The sequence below is a fragment of the Eptesicus fuscus genome, chromosome 6, assembly GCF_027574615.1.
Source record: "Eptesicus fuscus isolate TK198812 chromosome 6, DD_ASM_mEF_20220401, whole genome shotgun sequence".
NCBI lineage: Eukaryota > Metazoa > Chordata > Mammalia > Chiroptera > Vespertilionidae > Eptesicus > Eptesicus fuscus.
In genome coordinates this window covers 24476926-24500043 of record NC_072478.1, presented here as the reverse complement: position 1 = coordinate 24500043, position 23118 = coordinate 24476926, and the positions used below count along the sequence as shown (strand labels likewise).

The window sequence follows — 23118 nt, the reverse complement described above, 5'->3', positions numbered from 1 at the left end:
CAATATAAGGAGTGCTGGGCCTGCCTGTATGTGAGAGAGGGGGAGATGGGGGGGATGATGCCAGGTGCCTGTGGCATCCATTTGAGGACTGGCATGCAGATGGGACAGACACACACCCACCTACCCCTTTTCTCATGTGAGTCTCCAAGTCTGTGTATATTTTGGACAAAGATTGTTGAACTCAGCAGTCCCAGTCCCTCACCTTACTTTGGGAAAATTCGCTAGGAGAACAATGCCCTATCTCCCCACCCCACGCCCTGCTCACCTTGGAGATTTGCCTCCAAATAAATACAGTCAGAGGGTGGCGGGCGGATGTTCTGAGTGCCCCAGCCCGGGGCCTGTCTTCTAAGCAGGTACAGAGCAAAGTGCCTTTCAACATGTCTATCCAGGGATCGATTCTTTTCCTGTCAAACTTGTTAATTTAAATGGAAATTAATTGCTCCTCTTGAACATTTCTTTAAAAATTGGTTTTAAATGAATGCATTAGGCAGTCACATTTATTATTCATTGGTTTCCTTCACAATATGGCCCCGGTGTCCCGAGTTCCCGGAGATGCCAGCGTGGAACCGAGATGATTTAATCAAGGAGGCCATTAATTAGAGCTGAGGAGCTGCGGGAACGGGGGTTTCCACCCAGAGGAGCAGGCTTCACAGCCTCTGGCCTCAGCGGGGTGGAGGTGGGGGTGGGGGTGGGGTCTGGGCCAGTAGGGTTCTTTGCACAGTTTCTGCTCAGGATTCAGTGGGGACCATATGTGGTGGACAGTACGACCTTTGTTCCCGGCCACCGGCCCCAGAGGTCACTCTCCCACGCCCCTTGCTGTCTCATCCAGGCCACCGGGGACCTGGCAAAAATAAAGCCTTCATCTGCTCTTCCCTTCTGTGGCCCCACAGCCGCCCCCATGTCTGCCTGACTCCCTCTCACACCCCTTCCTGTCTCGGGTACTTCCCAGCTCTTCCTGTCCTTCGCCTCCAGGAGTTGCCGTCTCCACGTTGGGTCCTCGATGTCAGGCCCACGCCGGCCCAAGCCCCTTCCAGGTGAATGGGGTCCAGGTGTGCGTGTGTTCACCTGAAGGCACCAGTGCACCTTCAGGCTGTGCCTGGCCTTTGGTTGGTAGTTAACTCAGGACCGGTGCCTCTCATACAAAATATTTTGAAATTACAAAGCAAAGAGAGGAGAAAAATGAAAACTTCTGTGTCCTACCCACTCATACCCAAATTCTAGAAGCGGCCAAATTGTTAAAACCCCATTTAAAAAGTTGCCAGAGGGCTCAGCAATGCACCAGACTGATCAATGAGTGAGAAAATGATGGAGAATATTCATTTGAGACCAGTTTTCATTGCTGCGACAGAATTCTCAGGTGTTTGGATCAAATTGCTTTCAAACAAATCGTTTTCCATTGAAACAACTTGCCTATTTCCCCAAAGGGCTTGGCCGCCCCCCCCCCCCCCCCCCCCCCTCCGCCAGGATGGGCTTCCCTGCCATGGCTCACAAAACTTGCTGCACGGGATGGGGTCCAGCGGGGATGGGTCTCCAGGCTCAGATTCACCCTGCACCACTGCCTCCTCTGCCCCTTCTGGACACAGAACAACCAACGCATCAAATGTCAAAGGTCCCGTTTATTCCGGCAACCAAGAAGGTAAAGGTGTAAATGAAAATAAAAATAAACAGATCCATGCACTCAGCTCCTTGGAGGGGAAGAGGAAAGATTCAGAGAGAGGGAGAAGGCAATGGGTGGGAGGGAAGCTAAGAGGGGAGGGAAGAGAGACAGGCAGAGACAGGGAATGATCTGGAGAGTCAGATCAATAAAAAGAAAGAGGGACATCAATAAAAAGGCAGGATGACAAAGAACTGGAGTATCAAAATCAGATCAATAAAGGAGAAGAGACAACATTGAGAAAATGCACCAATAGAAATACAGAGACAGAGAACGAAAGCTGGGCGAAAGGCAGGGAGAGAAAAAAAAAAAGACAGGCGGGGAGGTGGGGCAGGACAGAGACAGATCAACTTGAAGGGACACAGGCAGAGTAGAAAGGGCCCCTGGTGGCCCTCTAGGGGTCCCCAGCAGTGCTGATGACGTGGAAGAGGGTGACATTGTAGAGCACCTGGTGGCCGTTGTTCCAGGTATAGAGGGCCCGCTCCCGGGGATTGTAATCCAGCATGGAGATGTGGGAGTACTGATTGTGGAAGGGCACGTCCGTGTACTCGTAGCTGGACGTGTTGGTGAAGTAAGCAAAATAGACCTTGGCCCCGGCCAGGTGGGAGTTGGTCACGTAGAGCACGCCACAGATCATGAAGGCCTCACCCGCGCTGCGCTTGGGGTAGCCAGTGTCCCAGGATCGCATGACCTCAAGGGTGTGCGGGTCTAGCCGGCTGACCACAATGTTGCCTGCATTCTGGTTAGTGGTGTACACGGCCCAGAGCCCGCTCTCATCTACCATGAAGTCCATGTCAGAGAAGCCACCCCAAGAGTAGGGGAAGGTGTTGTTGTAACCAGCCCCCGGCAGGCTCCTCTGCACCAGCACGGAGCGTGAGCGGAAGTGGTACTTGACTACCACATTGCTCTGGTACTTGTTGTAGAACAAGGAGCCATTGTATACCACGTGGCCTGTGCCCGCCCACGGCTGGGGCAGCAGATGCTGGATAAAGTTCTGGCCTTTGATGAAGTCTCCCAGAGTACGGAACTCCAGAACGCGCCGGCCCTTGTAATAGCCATCCATGTACCAGACCTATGAGAGAGCCACCGGTCACTGGGGGACCACTGCCAATGACCCAAAGTCTGCAGCAATCACTCAGGAATCGACCATGGTCATTAGGGGTCAACAGTCACTAAATGGTCATTCATGACCTATCATAGTCACAGTGATTGGTCTTAAAACACACACTAAATGGACAGGGCTTGATCCCTACGGATCAGGGGAAATTGCAGTCTCTAGGGACTCACTGGACCTGGAAATTTACTGGTCATTGGCTATTGGATGGTTAGTGGTCACTGGACAGCCATTGGCTGATGAGAGGTCACTTGAATTCATTGCCCATGGTAACCCCTGCAACCATGAGATGACCAGGCCTGCGATCAGCACCTTCATCATCATCATCACTCACCAGCATATTCATTAGCCCTAGAGCCCTTACTAGGGCTGGTTACTGGGCTATGCATCTTAAAAACTTTAATGCCAACATCATCACGACCCTTTTGGAGATAAGGAAATTGAGTATCCAAGACATGAAGGAACCTTGGGCAGCTAAGAATTGGAACTGAGATGCAAATCCAAGTCTGGTTCCCAAACCCAAGCTCTTAACCACGTGGTTGAACCACCATAATCCCTGGGAGGCCAATTTTCATGGCAAGGACATCAGTCACTAGCACATCAGTCACTAGTCACTGGGCAGTTAATGAATGGTTCCTCTGGATCAGAGGTGATTGGCAATTGTGGACATAGAGGCCACTGGAAATCCAAAGGCCACTGAGTGGTGCTGAGTGGGGGGCTTAGAGGGAGCTCTAGTTCTTGTGAAGGCACAGGTTACTAGGTAGTTACTTAAAGGTCAGTGGTCATTGGGAGCTGGTCAGTAGTACCAGTAACCATTAGTCTCTATACAGTCATCAGAGGTCAACAGACTTGGGGACTCAGAGGGCTAGAAGGTCCTTGATCATTTGGTCATCACCAGTCAAGGGGAAGTCCAAGGGCTCTGAAGATCCAAAGACACTTTGGGCTACAAGAGAATCATTGGTGTGAAATCACCAGGCACTTATGGGCAACCACAGGCTGGCTACAAGAGAATCATTGGTGTGAAATCACCAGGCACTTATGGGCAACCACAGGCTGGCCTCCCAGGTTCCAACCCCTGCGGTGGGCACAGTTACTCACCCGGCTGTCCGCACTGGGGGCCATCGTGTCGGTCATCCAGGAGCCGAAGCGGGACCCCATGGCTCTAATGGTGATGGGGTTACTGACCCCAGTCAGCTTCCCACAGCCTGAGAGGCAGGAACAGGGGGAATAAGGGAGTCAGGGGTGGAAAGAGCCCAAGGGAGGTAGAGCAAGGATGAAGTGGGACTGGGAAGAGGTGGGACCAGGGGTGAGAATGGATCCAGAGATCTGGTTCCAAGATGGAGTTAAGTTGGGGGTGAGGAGCTAGAAGTCAAAGGTCAGGGCCATTTTCAGCTTTGGGTCTATTTGTGACCTTGGGAAGGGAGGCCAAAGGTCAAAGTTTAGATGTTAGAGGTCAACATTGTTTGGCGTCTGCATACACAGGTGGTAGTGGGGTTGGACATGGAGGTAAGAGTTCAAGGTCAAGGGTCAAAGCATACCCAGCTTCTGGGCGCAGGCGTGGAGCCGGGCCTCCAGAGCCATCACCCGCTGCTGCAGGTCCTCATACCCGTAGGCACCCATCTCCTCCTGGATGGCTGCAAGACTGCCGGACAGATTCCTCACCTCTTCGCGCAGGCGCACAATAGTCCGCGTGTCTGCCTTATACTGCTCCAGGACCGAGCTCAGGGGCAACAGCTCCGTCATCCTGTCCTTCAGTTCCTGCTCACCAAGACGGAACTGTCGCTGATCCCTATCCCTGACCTTTAACCCAGACATGACCCAACCTTTGACCCATAACCTCACCCCCTATCTTTGACATTTGGCCCATACTGGACCCTAGATCCCAGCCAACCCTCAGTCTTCCCAGATGCAATCTCACTCTCAGAAAAATAGGCAACATTCCCAATTCTTCTTTTGACCTCTGACCTGACCCCAAAGGACCCACCTGGAAGCTCTTGGCAGAGAGGGACCCATCAGCTGCCCGGAGCCGCGCATCCAGGTTCCGCATGAGGGTCTCCATGCTGCGCACGTACTGGAGGTCACGGTACGTCCGCAACTCAAGGACCTCCATGGACTGGGAGACATTCTGGACCTAGGAACTGGGAGGGTTAGAGACAGCCAGACTCCTGCCCCCAGCCAACCTTCTCCTCCCCTGATCTTACCAACAGCCTCCCAATGGCAAGCCCATTCATCGGCTCCACCCAGAATGGCCACCATCACTTTTCACCTCTCTCCTCTCCTCCCTGGCCTCCTGCTCCCACCCTAGCCCCCAACAGTCAGTTCTCCATAGAGCAGCTAGAGGGAGTTTGTCAAAGGGAAGACTGGATCTCCCTTCCTCTGTGGACTCTGCAGGCTGGTTCTGCCCCCTTGCCTGCCTCTCTGCATGTGCATCCACTCCAACCACCAGTCCCTTTCACTCTCACAGATTCTAAGTTCCTGTCCTCCTCAGGGTCTTTGCACTTCCTGATCCCGCTACCTAGAGCACTGTTCCCATCGTCTTCCCACAACTGGCTCCTTCTCATCATTCAGGTCTCAACTCCAGCATCACCTTCTCAGAGTAGCCTTCTCTGATCACCGTCTCAAGTAGACACTCACCCACTCTCCCCTCACCCAGCTATTATCTTCCCAACTATGACTGTTATCTGAAACGGTCTTATTCATCTGTTACCTTCAGATGGGATCCTCAGAGGCAGACCCGGTATCTAGCCTGTCCACAGCCAAATCTCTAGTGCCCAGCATGGGTCCTAAGCAGATACTTAATAAATACTTTTTGGCTAAATGAGTAACCTGAAATTCCCTAGCCCTTGGCCTCCTCACCCAGCCTGAAGGCCCTCCAGCTCCCACCTCCACCTGGGTCAAGGGAGCTGCACATAGCCACGGTGAGCCCCACCTGGCTAAGGTGAACTCAAAGGCCAGTTGTTGAAATACAGACTTTCCACATGACCTTGGAAGTTCTCAACAGCCTGATACCCACCCTGGCCACCACAGAACAGGATATAGCCTTTGTACACAATCAGGGACATCACATGGAAGTCCCAAACTGTTGGGGAAAGCAATTCCGGTGTAGTGGGTAGGAGAAAGTCCCAAACTGTTGGGGAAAGCAATTCCGGTGTAGTGGGTAGGAGAAAGTCCCAAACTGTTGGGGAAAGCAATTCCGGTGTAGTGGGTAGGAGGAGCCCGCAGAGTTAACAGGTGGGAGACTCTTGTGATGACAGGGTCTCTTCCGTTCTCTGCCAAGCCTCAGCTTCCTCCATTATAGGGTGATGGTGGGAGGTAGCTGGTCCCTTTCAACACCAACATTAGAACTGTCTAATGGGCAGTCAGCTGGGCAGTGGCGAGGGCAGCAAGCAGTGTATAAAGGGCACCAAGTCTACAGAGGGATGTATTGAATGGGGACCATTTTCTATTGACCATGATCAGAAGGGGAAGGAATCTTTATCTGAGCCTCTTGGCATAGAGGGTGAGACCCCTCCTTAAGGGACACAAAACACCTTCTTAGCAGGTGAGTATGACAAACTAAAGGGCTGAGTGGGGCGTGCACAGTGAGGGTGGAGCTCACACATGCAGGCGGCAGATGCTGCCACTGGGGTCCTCTTTCCTCCTGGTTCCCACACAGAGTTCAGCTTCTCCGCCAAAGAATCGCTGAACAGATACTAACTAAAATATCCATCTGGAGGGGAGGCCGGTTGTCTGCCAGCTCCGAATGCATGGCTAAACATGGCCCTGGCTGACCTGGATGGGGGCAGAGGGCAAGATGAGAATTGGGAGATTTCTCCAAATTCCCCAAAGAAACTGGAAGGTTCTCACCTTCTCCATCAACTGCCGCAGCTCCCGACTCCTGCCGTCCCGGGCGCAGGTGCTCTGTGCGGGGATCACGGCCGTGCAGATGCATTTCCCATCAGGGGCCTGGGCCGAAGTATAGAGCTGCCAGCCTTCTTCTGGGCTTTGGAAGAGGGTCTGTGGGGAAGCCACGGGTTAGAGAGCAGGAAGCCAGGGGGGACTCAGCCAGCCCTCTCTGGAGGAGAAAGGGGAGCTGGAGAAACAACAGATGCCTTTTACTGGATCCCTGGAATGTGCAGAGTGACTGATGCATGGGACCCCGTATTACAGATGACAAGATTGAGGTACGAAGAGTAAGAGAACACCGCAAGGAATTGTGGGAATTGAGGCCTTGCACAGGCAGGAATTTAATCTCTCACACACATTTGCACACACACAACATTGCCTCCATAACCACCATTAGAAATAGGGCTGCTCGGACACCCAGCCCCGGACCTCCCTTTCTGCTTTCTCAGCCCAGAGACACATAAGCTCCGGGTACACCCCAGAGGCCATGAAGCACAACCCTATTGTTGTCCCCTCCCCATCTCTGCCCCTGCTCCTGCGATGCCCAAGCAAGGCAATGGCCACAGGGTAACCATCCTGAGGGAGATTTCCGGGCCCTTGAATAGAAGCCATCACTTTAAGACGCCTCCTAAGCAAAACTTCAAGTTAGTTGATATAAATCAGGTAATTCCGGGATCTATCGTGGCTGTGTTTGCAAGCCATGATCCTTGGAATACTGGCGATCTTACCAGGTGGGCTGGAAAAAGGGTCCTCTGTGGTCAGGTAAGTTTGTGCCTTGTTCAAAAAAAACACTGACTGCCAAAAACTCTGATATTTCTTTTAGCAATATATTTCTTTTATTTATGTCAGGCAAGTGAAACAAAAGAAAAATAAATCAGACTATATCAAACTAAAAAGTGGTGCACAGCAAAGGAAACCATCAACAAAACAAAAAGACAACCTACTGAATGGAATAAGGTATTTGACAAAATATCCGATAAGGGGTTAATATCCAACATTTATAAAGAACTCATACAACTCAACACCAAAAAAAAAAAAAAAAAAAGTCCAATTAAAAAATGGGCAGAGGATCTGAATAGACAGTTCTCCAAAGAGGACATACACATGGCCAATAGACATGGCAAGATGCTCCGTGGCCAGGTAGCTCAGTTGATTACTGATTCGGGTATTGTCCTGATATACCAAAGTTGCAGGTTCGATCCCTGGTCAGGACACATACAAGAAACAACCAATGAATGCATAAATAAGTGGAACAACAAATTGATGTTTTTTTTCTCTTTCTCTTTCTCTTTCTCTCTCTCTCTCTCTCTCTCTCTTTCTCTCTACCTTCCTTGCTCTCTCTCAAATCAATCAATAAAAAAAATTTTAAGGATGCTCAACATCACAATAAAAAAAAAAGACCACAATGAGATATCACCTCACACCTTTCAGAATGGCTATCATCAATAAATCCAACAAACAACAGCATGGTGAAGATGTGGAGAAAAAGGAACCCTCATGCCCTGTTGGTAGGAATGCAAATTGCTGCAGCCACTGTGGAAAACGGTATGGTGGAGCCTCAAAAAATAAAAAATGGAACCACCTTATGACCCAGCAATTCCACATCTGGGCATATATCCGAAGAAACCCAAAACACTAATTCAAAAAGATATATTACCCCTATGTTCATTGCAATGTTATTTACAATAGCCAAGATATGGATGCAACCTGAGTGCCATCAGTAGACAGCTGGATGAAGGAGATGCAGTGCATATATATACAATGGACTATTACTTGGTCATAAAAAGGAATGAAATCACTTGCAACAACATGGATAGACCTAGAGGGAATTATGCTACGTGAAATGAGTCAGACAGAGAAAGACAAATACCACATGATTTCACTTATATGTGGAATCTAAAGAACAGGATAAATGAACCAACAAAACAGAAACAGACTCATAGATGGAGAGAACAAATGACATTGCCTGATGGGAGGGGGTTTGAGGGATGGGTGAAAAGGTGAAGGGATTAAGAAGTACAAGTAGGTAGTTACAAATCAGTCACAGGGATGTAAAATACAGCATAGGAAATATCTACACTAATAAAAGAGTAAGATGCAAATTGACTGTACCTTTGTGACCCCCCCACCAGCCAATCAGAAGTGGGTATGCAAATTAACCCAAAAAAGATGGCAGGTTAATTTGCATACGCAGGCACCGAGTGGCCAGGGGCAGGACACAGGCATTCTGCCCCGCCCCAGCTGCTCCGGGCCTCTGGTCAGCGTGGGAAGGCAGAAAGGCGGCTCCGGGCCAGAGCGAAAAGGCAGCTCTGGCCAGAGCGAAGGTGGTACCAGCAGCCAGGGGAAGGAAGGCCCATTCTCGCATAAATCTTCATGCATTGGGGCTCTAGTAGTCAATAATATTGTAATAACTGTGTATGGTGTCAGGTGGGTATCTGGATTATCGGGGGGGATCACTTCTTAAATTATATAAATGTCTAACCACTATGCTGTACCCCTGAAACTGATGGAAAATAATATTGAATATCAACTGTAATTGAAAACTAAAATGAAATTTAAGGAAGCATTGACTGCCACTGGCTGGAACATGCTGGGCCTCCAGATCAGGCCCCCTTGAGCTTCTGGAATGAGTCACAAGTCCCAGTCCTTTTGTGTTTTATCGGGGCATGATGGCCTCATTTGTTCGACAAGTATTTGTTAAGCGCCTACTGTGTGTCCAGCTCTGTTCTGGATCCTGAAATCACAGAGTGAACAAACACACAAATACAAAAGCTCCTCTAGGAGTGCACATTAGAGAAACAGAAACAAACCATTAAGTAAACGTCGTGTATTTAAAGGGTGATGAGTGCCATGGAGAGAAGAAATTCAGGGAAGAAATGATGGGCGACGGGGTTAGAGGTGGTTGGGGTTGCACTTTTAGGGTGGCCTGGATAAAGGAGATGCAGTGCATATATACAATGGACTATTACTCGGTCATAAAAGCCTTTCCCAAAGCCTTCATGTGAAGATGCATTTGAGTCAAGACCTGAAGGCAGTGAGGGAGAAGCCAGGGAAGGATGTTCCATGCAGAGAGAACAGAAGGTGCAAAGGCCCTGAGGCAAGACCCTGCCTGGCGTGATTAGGAAGTGGCTGGTGTGGCTGGAGCAAAGGGGTAGGTGGTGGTGCGGGGCCAGGGAGGAGGGAGAGGAGAGCAGGGAGGGGACAGGGCCGCATGTTCTGGGCCTGTAGGCAGTGAGGAAGATTAGATGTTTGCTCTGAGTGAGGTGGGAGCCATAGAGGGTTCTAGACGAGGATAGACATGACCTGAGTCCGGTGCTCACAGGCTCCCTCTGGCTGCTGTGGGGGGAACAGACTGGGGGGGTCAGGGAGCAGGATGAGGGCAGGAGACCAGGGTAAGGGTGACTGCATGTCCCGGCAAGAGATGGGTGGTGAGCGTAGAGGTGGAGAGATGATGGGTGGTGAACATAGAGGTGGGAAGTGAAGGATTCTGGTCCCATCCAGGATGTATTCCTACGGGCACTGAAGAAATTCTGATAAAAGCCCAAGTGTTTTACAGAGAAACAAAGCCCTATAATAACTGATCATTTGCAAGCCATTCACTGAGCGCCCAGCAGAAGCCAGGCTGTGTTATGCACAATCCTGGAGTCTCCAGCTATTATACGCCCACCTTTTTCTCTCCCACTCAATAAAGCTTGTTTTCTGAAAAGCCTATTAGAATGTGAGTGATATAATTGTACAGACGAGCTTGACTCCTCACTGATTTATAAGAAACTACTGTAATTAGCCATTGTTTGTGCCTATGCACAACCTTCTGAAGTTGGGGGAACCCCTCTTTACGAGCCCATGTGGAGGAATGACGTCACTCACCTTCCCAGACTCCCCTGCGCGCAGGTATGATTCAGGTGGAGCCAACACTCATGCCTCTGCTGTCTTGCCTCAGCAGAGCCCGGATCACCCAATGCCAAGGGCTTTCCCTGGTGGTCTGAGCCCGCTCTGCCTTTGCACTGGGCAGGCTTCTCCCACCCGCAGGCCTCATCCCTGCCTCCCAGGAGTTAGTGATAAATGCCTCCCTCTCGCCTCCCTGGTAGGAGAACTCTGAGGTGTGCACAGCACGTAGTTTCCCAGGGGAGCCCATTAGGACCTGTACTCGGGGTGCCCACAGCAGCACGCTGCTCACTAGCTCACCCTGCATGGGTTTCCTTCCCTTCTCCTCTCACTTCTCCCACTGGGTCCTCTGGGGATCACCTCCCAGGGGAATACTTGTACTCAACTCTTCTCCACCTCTGCTCCTGAGGGAGCCCAGCCCAAGACAAGAAGGGTGACTCAGCACAAGAAGGGTGACTCAGCACAAAGGTGAGTCAAGAAAGCTTTCCCCTAGTTTCTGGAAGACCATAGCTAGCTTTGCCTCCTTTCACAACAAATCCAGTTCTTCAAAACACACACACACACACACACACACACACACACACAGCAACAAACGTGAGTCCAAGCTTCCCCATCCACGTTCCCTGGCTCTGATCCCCAAGCAATTTGGACAGAACCCCCTGAAAATTCTCACTTGTGCAGAGACCAAGCTGCCCAGTTCAACCTATTTTAACATCTCCTTCCTACATCTCCTGGGCTGTGCTTTGAAGCAAACAATCCACGTTCTCTCAACAACTGAATAATTGAATTGCAAACGAGAAGCAAGATTTAAATGAGAGGAGAGGCGGCCTCCACGGCTTTCCTAAAATAATTGTCTGCGTGGACACCCCTCGCCAGAGTGCTCTCTGCAGCAGGGTAATTAAATGCCGGGGGTTTGGCCGCCAACTCTCAGCACGGCAGCGATCACCCGTCGTCAGGTTCAAGATCAAATACTACACAGGGGCCACTGGGATGACCTGGAAGGCTTGCTGTTTGAGGGTCCAAGTGCCTGCTCTCCCAGACCGGGTTTAGCTTGGAACCAAAGTCATGAACTCTTGGAGGTCACAGACCGAGGGACAGAGCATGGCCTGTGCTGTGGGAAATGCTGTAACAGCAGGTGTGAGAGCCCAGGTAATGACGCCTCCGATGAGGTGGCCTGTCTCACCTCAGATGTGGCAAATGCTCCCCAGAAGCCAGCCGCTGTCTTGGCTGAGACGCTGGTTCCGAGTTTAATACCCCTGCTAATGGCCTCTAAGAGGGTAAGTATGTGCTCAGTGGCTGCTCAGATTGTCTTTCTGGCTGGGGTTTTTCCAAATACTTTCGCAGAGGCTGCTGCCCCAATTAAGCCGATGTCTCTGTAACAGATTCGGGATTGACTGAGTCTGAGAAACTCACGAAAAAACTCTCTTACTGTCACACCCAGGTCTCAGTGCCCAGCTCCACCACCCACGCCTTGGTTTAAAAACAATTCCTGGGTCTTCCAGGGGCGGATGGATTGCTCCAAGATCCTGGGGGCAGCCAGCCAGCCAGCCAGCCAGCGCTGGCTGCGGGGGATTAGCCTACAAGAATAGAGCAAGCAGCTGGCTCTTAATAAGACAAGGATATTATTGCATTTGAGGCTGGACAATTTAATCAGGAAGCAGAAGTGGCTTGGGGCTTATACATTTATTTGTACCCTGCCTTGTTCCAGAGAGGACTCGAGTGGTTTACAAGAATATGTAAAATACCACAGATAGCTCCAATTTAAAAAAGAGTGGGAATTAGGTGTTTCTGGAGGACAGGCTGCCAATCCAAAGCCAAAGCTTGACCGTTTCTGTATTTGCATTTGACCCAGCCAATCCAAGTCGAAGAATTTAGCCCAGGGAAATCACGTGGACGGACAATTGCTACAAGGATGCTCGTTAAAGTCCTGGGGGAAAAAATGGTCAGCTGGAATTTTCCCCTCATGTTGTCCAATCAGAGGAGTATTGATTTCAAAACTTAAGGTGCATTCACAGGAGGGAATACCATGCAGACATTCAAGTCAGGGATTAGTGGGGATTTTTATTGCCATCTTCAAGGGTATCTTATTTTCTGAGTTTTCCACAATGAATGCATATTGATCTTGTGAAGATTTTTTCTTTTTTTCTCTGCAAGGGAGAAAAGGAAGGCGGAGAAAAGCAGGGACATGGAGCCAGAAGCCGAGGCTAAGAAAAACTGATCCCTTAAGACCCCGAACAGCCAGCATATGGTTGGGCCATAAATTTGGCTCCTCGCTCCTTCGCTGCCAACTCAGAAAAGGAAAGCTGGTCATTTCTGCGGTTCCCCGTGTCCTGAAACAAAGTACACCAGATGCTCAGGAGAAAGCTCAAGTATTTTTGGTACCAAGAACAGGCAAGGATCTCTCCCACGGCCCTCCCAAAAAGGCGTCTGTGTGATGTCACCAGCATCTTTCCAGACACCACCCTTACGACAGAAATGACCCTTCCTCCGGCTGTCTCTTATTCCCACTCACATGGCAGAGGAGAGCCACGCGGTCAAGAACAGTGTCCTGGGTCAGGCTGCCTGGGTTTATGTCCCGGCTCGGCCACCCACTTGGCTGTGTGACCCGGGCAACTCAGTTAACCTCTCTGTGCCGCCATTTCCTCACCTGTAAAATGGACATGATCACTGCACCAGCTCGCAGGGTTGCTGGGAAGCTTGAATGTGTTAATACTATACGCACGAGCCATGAGAACAATCATCAGAAGTGTTGGCTGCTATTGATTATCAGCTATAACCCTCATGACACTCTAACTTCCTACAGTGAAAATCGTTAGAGCTTAAGTCACTAAGTGGAGACGATCTGGAAGGACTGATGAAAGTCCTGTGGAGTTGGGGCTGAGGCTGCAGAGTGATGAGGAATCACGGAAAGTCCAATGGCGCTGAGGAGCGAGCGAGCGAGCGAGGAGCCCCGTGGAAGATGGGCAGAGACGCTTGCTGCGTCCTGGCCCCCACGTGGCCCGGCGGCTTCCTGTCTTAGGACACGGCCTTGATGTCATTTGGCGGAGGCGAGTCCTGCTTCATCTTTACCAGCAGTCAACGCGGCTCGCAGTGCCGGGTCCTCTCTGTGCCATCTTCTCGGGGCCCGACCCTTGCTGGAACACACCATGCTTTTTTCTCACCTCCAGGCCTTTGCACTGGCTGGACCCTCTGCCATCAACACTCTCACCCCATCTCCTGGCCGGGCTCCCTCTTCCCCCTTCCTGGGGCTCAAGCATAAATGTCTCTTCCAAAAGCAGCCTCGGTTGTACTTTTCCAGGAACCCACCTCCCATGGCATCCTGTGCTTTCCCCCCCTAATCCAGTGGCTCCCAACCTTTTTTTTGGCCATGCCCCACCTAAGCGTCTCTAAAATCCTGACCCCCCCTTCCCCGCCCCCGTGACATATACTTCTTATTATTCAAAAAGTGAACTCCTATTCACGTGGAGGAAGCCTAAAAGGCCACTAACTTGGTCTAAACAAGCTTCCCAAGACCATGGCATCCCTGAAAGAGAAAAATAAACGAACGAAAGGACAGTTGAAGTCCTGAGGAAGAAATCACTAAGACGTTGTTTAAAAAATAATAATATGAAGTGATATGAAAAAATAGCAAATGAAGTTCCAAAACATATAATAGAGAACTGTAATGCATCAATATGTCACAATATATATTTATATACTGTACATGAGGCCCCTAGAACCATAAGAAATGAAAAAATTCATTGTTAATAACTCATTCTCGAATTGCCCCCCTTATAAATCAAATTGCCCCCCCATGGGGCGTGTGCCCCACGTTGGGAACCACTGCCCTAATCCTTCTATTTCTTACTATATGTTAAGCATTGTTCTAAGTACTTTGCATGTTTTAACTGATTTGATTCTCACCACAAGGCAGGCACTGTCATTTATCCTCCTTTGAGAGGCAACAAAACTGGGTGCAAGAGGGCTCGTGTCTCTTGACCAGTCCCACAGCCTGTAAGTGGTGGACCTGGGATTCGAACCTGTGCCAGTCCGCAGCACCATGCTTCACCTCCCCTGTCCTCCTGCAAGCCTGGTCACAGTGGCCTAATGGACCTCATGGGTGGGAGGAATTCTGTGTGCTTTGCTCATCACCGAATTCCCTCGGCCTGTCCCAATGAATGTTTGTTGAATGACTGGATCAGCCAGTGGGACAGAGAGCAAACATCCCCGAAGATCCACCGTGCGTTCCCCCTCTGCCTCTCCCAAGGAGGCATGTTCTGAGATCAGGCTGCAGACGGACGCCCAGTGGGCTCGGAGGCAGCCGTGGCTTCTCTTAGAAGGGTGGCAGGATGGGCGCGACGAATGATCGGGGACGCGCTTGTCTGCCATTTCTGAGCTATGACAGGGGCCACGTCCCTTTGGAGGGCTTGAGATAATAGCAGGCTGCCCCTGTCAAACCTCGAGGCACTGGGCAAATCCTCGGAGTGATAAGCCTGACAGGCCTTAAAGAAGATATCAGCTCATCCATGCCGAGAGGGAGCGCTGGGGCCTCCCTCAGCCTGAGCAGCTGGGGCTCTGCCTGTGAGAGCCTGTGGCTGGGGGAGAGGCCGGATGGGAGAAACCTCTAGTCTGTCCATTCATTCACTCACTTGCTCATTCATTCACTTATTCATTCTTTCATTCCCTCCCAACATAATTAACCCATCTTGCCCTGAGAGGCTCTCCAGGCTGGCAGCACAGCACAACCCTCTAAAGCTACCCAAGTCTTGGCAGAACACCCCAGCGCCCCCCGAACCTCAGTCCAAGCCAGTACTTATGTTCCAGCATGCCTTCGTCTCTGCCATCACAGTGCCGATGTGGACCAATAATCAATGAAGCAGACTTTCTCGGGAAAGGCGGGAAGAGACACAGGCCTCAGAGTTCAACTGACTTCCTGCCCTGGAGTCCGGGGAAGGGGTGGAGGAGCTTGCCTTGTGCGAGAATTTACAAATACGAAGACCCAATGTAAATTCAGAAATGAGCCAAGATTTGGAAGCAGTCCAAGTGCCCACCAGTAGATGAGTGGATTAAGAAAAAGGCTGAGGTACATTTACACAGTGGAATACTACTTGGCCGTAAAGGAAGAAATCGGACCTTTTGGGACAGCATGGAGGGACCTGAAGGGTATTGTGCTAAGTGAAATAAGCCTGTCAGAGAAAGGCAAGTGCCATATGATTTCACTTGTATGTGGAATCTAATGAACAAAATAAATGAACAAACAAAATAGAAACAGACTCATAGATACAGAGAACAGATTGACAGCTCTCAGAGGGGAGGGGGGTTGCTGCAGAATAAAAAAGGTGAAGGGATTAAGCAAAGAAAAAATCATAGACACAGACAACAGTATGAAGATCACCAGAGGGAAGGGGGGTGGTGAGGTAGAAGAGGGTAAAGAGGGGATGAATTGGGATGGAAGGAGACTTGAATTTGGGTGGTGAACACACAATACAGTATACAGATGGTGTATTATAGAATTGTACACCTGAAATATATATAATTGTATTAACCAATGTCACCCCAATAAATTCAATAAAATAAAATAAAAACTTAAAAATTTTTTCAGGAATGAAAGAGGAGAAGTTACAGTGGACACCCCAGAGATACAAAGGACTATGCAAGAATACTATGAAAGGCTGTACAGCACCAAATTCTATAACCTAGAAGAAATGGGCAAGTCTTTAGAAATATAGCCTTCAGAAACTGAATCATGAAGAACTGGAAAATCTAAATAGACTAATCAAAGTAAGGAAACTGGAACAGTAATCAAAACCTCCCCAAAAATATACATCTACACAATGGAATACTACACTGTGGTAACAAAGAAGGAATTCTTACCATTTGCAACAGCATGGATGGAACTGGAAAGCATTATGCTAAGCGAAATAAGCCAGTCAGAGAAAGATAAGTATCACATGATCTCACTCATTTATAGAATATAATGAACAATATAAACTGATGAACAAAAACAGATCCAGAGACAGAGAAGCATCAATCAGACCATCAAACCTCAGAGGGAAGGTAGGGGAGGGTGGGGGTAAGGGGGAGAGATTAACCAAAGGACTTGTATGCATGCATATAAGCCTAACCAATGGACACAGATACCAGGGGAGTGAGGGCATGAGTGGGGGGTGAGGGGGTGGGAGGGAGGTGAATGGGGTGATAAGGACACATATGTAATTCCTTAATCAATAAAGAAAAATAAATTTTTTAAAACTCCCCAAAAATAAAAAATAAAATAAAAAAAAACTCCCCAAAAATAAAAGTGCAAATTTAATACCTATCCTTCCAAAGTCTTCCAAAAAAAAATTGAAGAAGAGGCAATACTTAACTCATTTTATGAGGACAACATTACCCTGATACCAAAACCTGGCAAGGACAACACACAAAAAAAGAAAATTACAGATCAAAATCTCTTGATGAACATAGGTGCAAAACTCCTAAACAAAATACTAGCAAATTGAATACAATAATGCATTAAAGAGATAATACATCACAGTCAAGTGGGGTTCCTTCAGGGGTGCAAGGACGGTTCAACATATGCAAATCAAGCAATGTGATACACCACATTAATAAAATAAAGGACAAAAATCATATGACCATATCAACAGATTCAGAATAAGCATTTGACAAGATACAACATCCATTTATGATTTAAACATTCAATAAAATGGGTATAGAAGAAAGTACCTCAATATAATGAAGGCCATCTATGACAAACCCTCGGCTTATATACTCAATGGTGAAAAACTAAAAGCTTTTCCTCTAAGAACAGGAACAAGACAAGGATGCCCACTCTCACCACTTCCTCAACATACTACTGGAAGCCCTAGCCAGAGCAATCAGGCAAGAGAAATAAATAAATGGCATCCAATTTGGAAGGAAGAAATAAAATTGTCACTTTTTGCAGATGACATGACTCTACATATAGAAAACCCTAAAGACTCTACTAAAAAACTATTAGAATCAATAAACAAATACTGTAAAGTCGCAGGATACAAAATCAATGTACAAAAATCCATATATGCTATATACTAACAATGAAATGTCAGAAAAAGAAATTAAGAAAACAATTCCATTTGTAATTGCAACAAAAAAGAAGAAAATACCTAGGAATAAGACACATGAAATGGGTGTGGCAATTACAAATCTGGAGGGAGCCCTGGCTGGTGTGGCTCAGTTGGTTGGACGTTGTCTCATTTACCAAAAGGTTGCCGGTTTGATTCCTGGTGGGGGCACATGCCTGGGTTGTAGGCTCAATCCCTGATGGGAGGCATGCAGGAGGCAACCAATAGATGTTTTGCTCTCACATCAATGTTTCTCTCTCTCTCTCCCTCTCCCTTCCTCTCTCTCTCAAAATCAATTTTTAAAAATCTTTTAAAAAAAATAATCAAGAGGGATATCTCTGATGCAGAAGACCTCTCCCATTCCCACCCCCGCCTTGAGGAGGAGAAGTCCCAGCCCCACACCTGGCTCCTCAGGGCACCAGTCCCTATAACAGCTGGCTGTGAAAATCAGCAGGTACTCAGTCCTGGTGAGACAGGGGCTGCTGTAGACTCGGGCATCCTCTTAAAGGGCCCCCACACAGACTCACTCACAAACACTCACCCTAAGCTCCAGAGAAGGGACACCAGCTCATAAAGCACCAGGGACAGCCCAGCCGGTGTGGCTCAGTGGTTGAGCATCAACCTATGAGCCAGGAGGTCACGGTTTGATTCCTGATCAGGGCACTTGCCTGGGTTGCAGACTCGATCCCCAGTGGTGGGAAGGGGTGGGGGGGCAGGAGGGTAGGCATGCAGGAGGTAGACAATGAATGACTCTCGCTCATCATTGAAGTTTCTATCTCTCTCTCCCTCTCCCTTCCTCTCTGAAATCAATATAAAATATATTTTTAAAACTTTTTTAAAGGCACCAGGGATATATGAGGAGGAACTGAATTCTCTGGCTTCAAGGCGAGGGCTGGAGGGGCAGCTCTCTCCGGGACAAAGTGCTGGCCGGCAACACTGTTCCCTGTGGAGCCCTCCACACCCACAGCCTGCAGGTGCCGGTCGGTGCCAGAGCTGGACGCCATCAACCTAGCTCAGTGGTCGGCAAACTGCGGCTGGCAAGCCACATGCGGCTCTTTGGCCCCTTGAGTGTGGCTCTTCCACAAAATACCACGTGCAGGTGCGCACGTACAGTGCGATTGAAACTTCGTGGCCCATGCGCAGAAGTCGTTTTTCGGCTCTCAAAAGAAATTTCAATCGTTGTACTGTTTATATTTGGCTCTGTTGACTAATGAGTTTGCCGACCACTGACCTAGCTGACACTGATCTCCCTGCTCTAGCGATTCTCTGGCACCCACCTCACCCGATTCACATGCCTGGCCCGAACCTTTTTCAGAGGCTAATCTACACGAGAGGCGATGCAAACTTTCCTACAATCTCTCCAAGGTCCAAGAACCCCAAACAAGCGATGGCTGGCCTCCGAGGGCCCTGTCCCTCCGGCTAAGTGGCCTCCAGTCTGGCATGAGTGGCCGCCAGCCTCGGTTCACAGCATAACCACTCCCAGGCCCCTCCAAGCCTAGCACATACAGCTACCAACTGCAGAGCACTCCCTAGCTTCCACCAGGTGGCCCGGGCCTGGCCTCTTGGGAGGGGCTCAGATGGTGTGGCTGACCTTGGCCTGCACCTGAGGCCTTCCCGAGAGGCCCCAGAACCAACACTCCTGGTGGCTGGGGTCAGACCACACCAGAGCACCACACAATTAGTGCCGCACGTGACACACGCAAAGGGTGGACCTGGCAGACACCAGAGTCCTGCTAAAGGGATGCTGCTCCGTGGGGCCAGCCCCCACACAACAGCTGGTTTCCTGCAGTCACAGCCAGTCCTCACAGCCAGTCAGCCCGAGGGTCAGTCCCACTCACTCATGTGCCAACAGCCCTCAGGGCTCAGCTACAAGAGGAAGGGACACACCACCCACACAAGCGACACCCCTGGGACATCTGGCTCAGGTGATCAGTGAGAGTGCGCCCCTGGGCCCCCAGGACACCTACCTCATAAGGCCACTCTGACAAGACTAGGAGGTGTGGCAGTTCTACCTACTACCCAGGAACGAACACTGAGAGGCAGCCACAATGAGGAGACAGACAAACGTGTCCACAATGAGAGAAAAGGAGAAAACTCCCGAAAAAGAACTAAACGAAATGGAGGCGAACACTTCACCAGATGCGGAGTTCAAAACACTGGTTATAAGGATGTCCAACGAACTGAGGGGAGGAGTAGAAGGGAAAGAGGGAAGTGGAGGGTTTCTTCCATATTTGGAACCCAAGTAATGGAGTGGATGAATGGGGGTGCCATTTATTGAGCTGGAGAACGCTGGAGGGGGAATCCATGGGAAGTGGGGGAAGAGCAGCTTTGGGGGCGGGGGATGGAAATCAAGAGTCCGGCCTGAAGGCATGTTCAGGTCATGATGCCGTGACCACATTCAAGTGAATTTGTGAAGTCGGCAGCTGAGAGGGGGAGCAGAGAGATACGCATTTGGGTGCTGTCAGCAGACAGACAGATCAAAAGTCATAGGAATAGGCCTGGCTGGTTTGGCTCGGTGGATAGAGCATCGGCCTGCGGACTGAAGGGTCCCGGGTTTGATTCTGGTAAAGGGCACATGCCCAAAGTTTGATCCCCAGTAGGGGGCAAGCAGGAGGCAGCTGATCCGTGATTCTCTCTCATCATTGATGTTTCTATCTCTCTCTCCCTTCCTCTCTGAAATCAATTTAAAAAAATACATATTTTTTTAAAAAGTCATAGGAATGGATAAAGGAGTGGGCCAGGCAACAATCACCCACCACCAAGGTTTTCTATTTTATTTATTTTTTTGCTGAAACCGGTTTGGCTCAGTGGATAGAGCGTCGGCCTGCGGACTCAAGGGTCCCAGGTTCGATTCCGGTCAAGGGCATGTACCTGGGTTGAGGGCACATCCCCAGTAGGGGTGTGCAGGAGGCAGCTGATCGATGTTTCTCTCTCATCGATGTTTCTAACTCTCTATCCCTCTCTCTTCCTCTCTGTAAAAAATCAATTAAAAAATTAAAAAAAAATACATATATTTTTTAAAAAGTCATAGGAATGGATAAAGGAGTGGGCTAGGCACCAATCACCCACCACCAAGGTTTTCTATTTTATTTATTTTTTAAATATATTTTATTGATTTTTTACAGAGACGAAGGGAGGGGGATAGAGAGCTAGAAACATCAATGAGAGAGAAACATCGATCAGCTGCCTCCTGCACACCCGACACTGGGGATGTGCCCTCAACCAAGGTACATGCCCTTGACTGGAATTGAACCTGGGACCCTTTAGTCCGCAGGCCAACGCTCTACCCACTGAGCCAAACCAGTTTTGGCATGAGGTTTTCTATTTAATTTAACACTTATAGAGCTCACGCTTTGCGATAGACTGAATGTTTCTGTCCCGCCAAAATTCATATGTTGAAACCTAGCCCCCAAGGTGATGGCCTTTGGAGTGGAACTCATGCCCTGAGGACACAGCAAGACGCGGGCTATGACCAGGAATCCGGTTCTCCTTAGACACTGAATCTGCCGGCGCCTCGATCGCGGGCTTCCCAGCCTCCGCAGGTGTGAGAAATAAACGTGTGTTGTGTAAGTCACGCCATTCTTTGGATTTTTGTTACAGCAGGGGACAGTTTTGACCCCCTTTCTCTGCCTCCTGTGCTCTGCAGTGGCTGCACCTCCTCTGTGGCTTCAGCTCCCACTGGTAGTCACCGTCCTGGACTTCATCTATACCACCTCTTCTATCCGACCCCCAGTTCCGGGGGGTGGGGGGAGAATAGAGGCTCTCTGCTATTCCTCATCTCTGAGGATCAGCTTCATCTTCTCTTAGTTTCTCATCTCCATCATCTCGGTAACCAAGCCCCTGGCTTAAAATCCCTGAAAGACCTAGAAGAGTTGTATTTCTCTAGTCAGCCCCTGAGGGGCTGCTCACTAAATACCTGTGTGTGAACAGGCGGTTGTAGAGTTTAACAGCTCAGGCTGTTTAGGTCCAAATTCTGATCTTTTCCTTCCTGTGTCACCCTGGGCAAGTGGCTTAGCCCCTCAGTGCCCCTCTTAACCTCTCTGCTGACTCATCTAAAAGTTGGGATCTGCCCGGCCGGCGTGGCTCAGTGGTTGAGCTTCGCTCTATGAATGAGAAGGTCACGGTTTGATTCCTGGTCTCGGAACATACCCGGGTTCCAGGCTCGATCCCCAGTGTGGGACATGCAGGAGGCCGCCAATCAATGATTCTCTCTCATCATTGATGTTTCTATCACTCTCTCCCTTCCTCTCTAAAATCAATTTTAAAAAATTTTAAAAAATAAATAAATAAAAGCTGGGAGCATAATGGCTGGACTTTACAAGGTTGTTGTCAGGACGGTGAATTAGTACGTCAAGAGTCAATCACAGGTCCTGGCCAGCGTGCTCAGTTGGTTGGAGCATGGCCGCGTGCATCAAAACGTTGCTGGTTTGATTCCCAGTCAGGGCACATACCTAGGTTGTGGGTTCGATCCCCAGTGGGGGCCCATATTGGAAAAAACCAATTGATATTTCTCTCATACATCTCTCTCTCTCTCTCTCTCTCTCTCTCTCTCTCTCTCTCTCAAATCAGTCAAACATATACTCCAGTGAAGATAAAAAAAAAAAAGTCTCAGCCGAAACCGGTTTGGCTCAGTGGATAGAGCGTTGGTCTGCAGACTGAAGGGTCCTGGGTTCGATTCCGGTCAAGGGCATGTACATTGGTTGCGGGCACATCCCCGGTGGGGGGTGTGCAGGAGGCAGCTGGTCGATGTTTCTCTCTCATCGACGTTTCTAGCTCTCTATCCCTCTCCCTTCCTCTCTGTAAAAAGTCAATAAAATATATTTTTTAAAAAAAAAAGGCCTCAGAAGGAAGGAGGAAGGGGCTCAGGAAGAGATTAACCAAAGATCTTATATGCATACTAGAGGCCCAGTGCACGAAATCATGCACGTGTAGGGTCCCTAGGCCTAGCCTGCGATCAGAGCCATGTCCCTGCTCCGCGACGCTGCCTGCCACCCCGGGACACTCCGCAAAGCTGCCGCTGCCCCACGAGTCCAGTCCCCAGTCCCGCTCCGCTGCCACCCAGCCTGGTTCCCGTGGTTCCCCGTTGGCCATCCAGCGACGGGAGCCTGCTTGCTGGGGGGAGGGACCGAGAGGTGGTCAATGCACCTCATAGCAACTGGTTGATTGGTCGTCCTGGTCGTGACGCCCGGCCTTTTATTATTATCGATGTGCATTATCTATGAGCACAGACAATAGGGTGGTGAAGGCCAGGGGCCAGGTGGGAACCAGGTGGAGGGGGGAAAAAGGGGGGAAAAAAGGAGACATCTATCATACTCTCAAAAATAAAGATTTTTTTTTTTAAAAAAAAGAAGTCAATCACAGCATCTGGCACTGTGTGAGTGCCCGCCCAGTGACGGGGAGCTTTTACGTCAACTCACAGAAACAGCACTGTTCTAGAATTGCTCCCTGTTCCCCACTGACTTTTTTAAAATAAACTTTTTATTTTGGATTTACAGAAA

The 23118-nt window shown here is 49.4% G+C and overlaps 1 protein-coding gene across 1 annotated transcript in view; it reads right to left on the bottom strand.

Annotated features, from left to right (window-relative positions):
- Positions 1-1603: 1603 nt before the first annotated feature.
- Positions 1604-23118, bottom strand: part of OLFM2 (olfactomedin 2) — a 68549-nt gene continuing 47034 nt past the window's right edge. Inside the window, exons 2-6 of the mRNA XM_008158079.3 lie at positions 6615-6764; positions 4753-4899; positions 4307-4526; positions 3867-3973; positions 1604-2726 (exon numbers count right to left, since the gene is read on the bottom strand). Of these exons, the coding sequence (XP_008156301.2) occupies positions 2049-2726; positions 3867-3973; positions 4307-4526; positions 4753-4899; positions 6615-6623 (1161 nt within the window). The 5' untranslated portion in view covers positions 6624-6764 and the 3' untranslated portion in view covers positions 1604-2048. The remainder of the gene's footprint in view (positions 2727-3866; positions 3974-4306; positions 4527-4752; positions 4900-6614; positions 6765-23118) is intronic.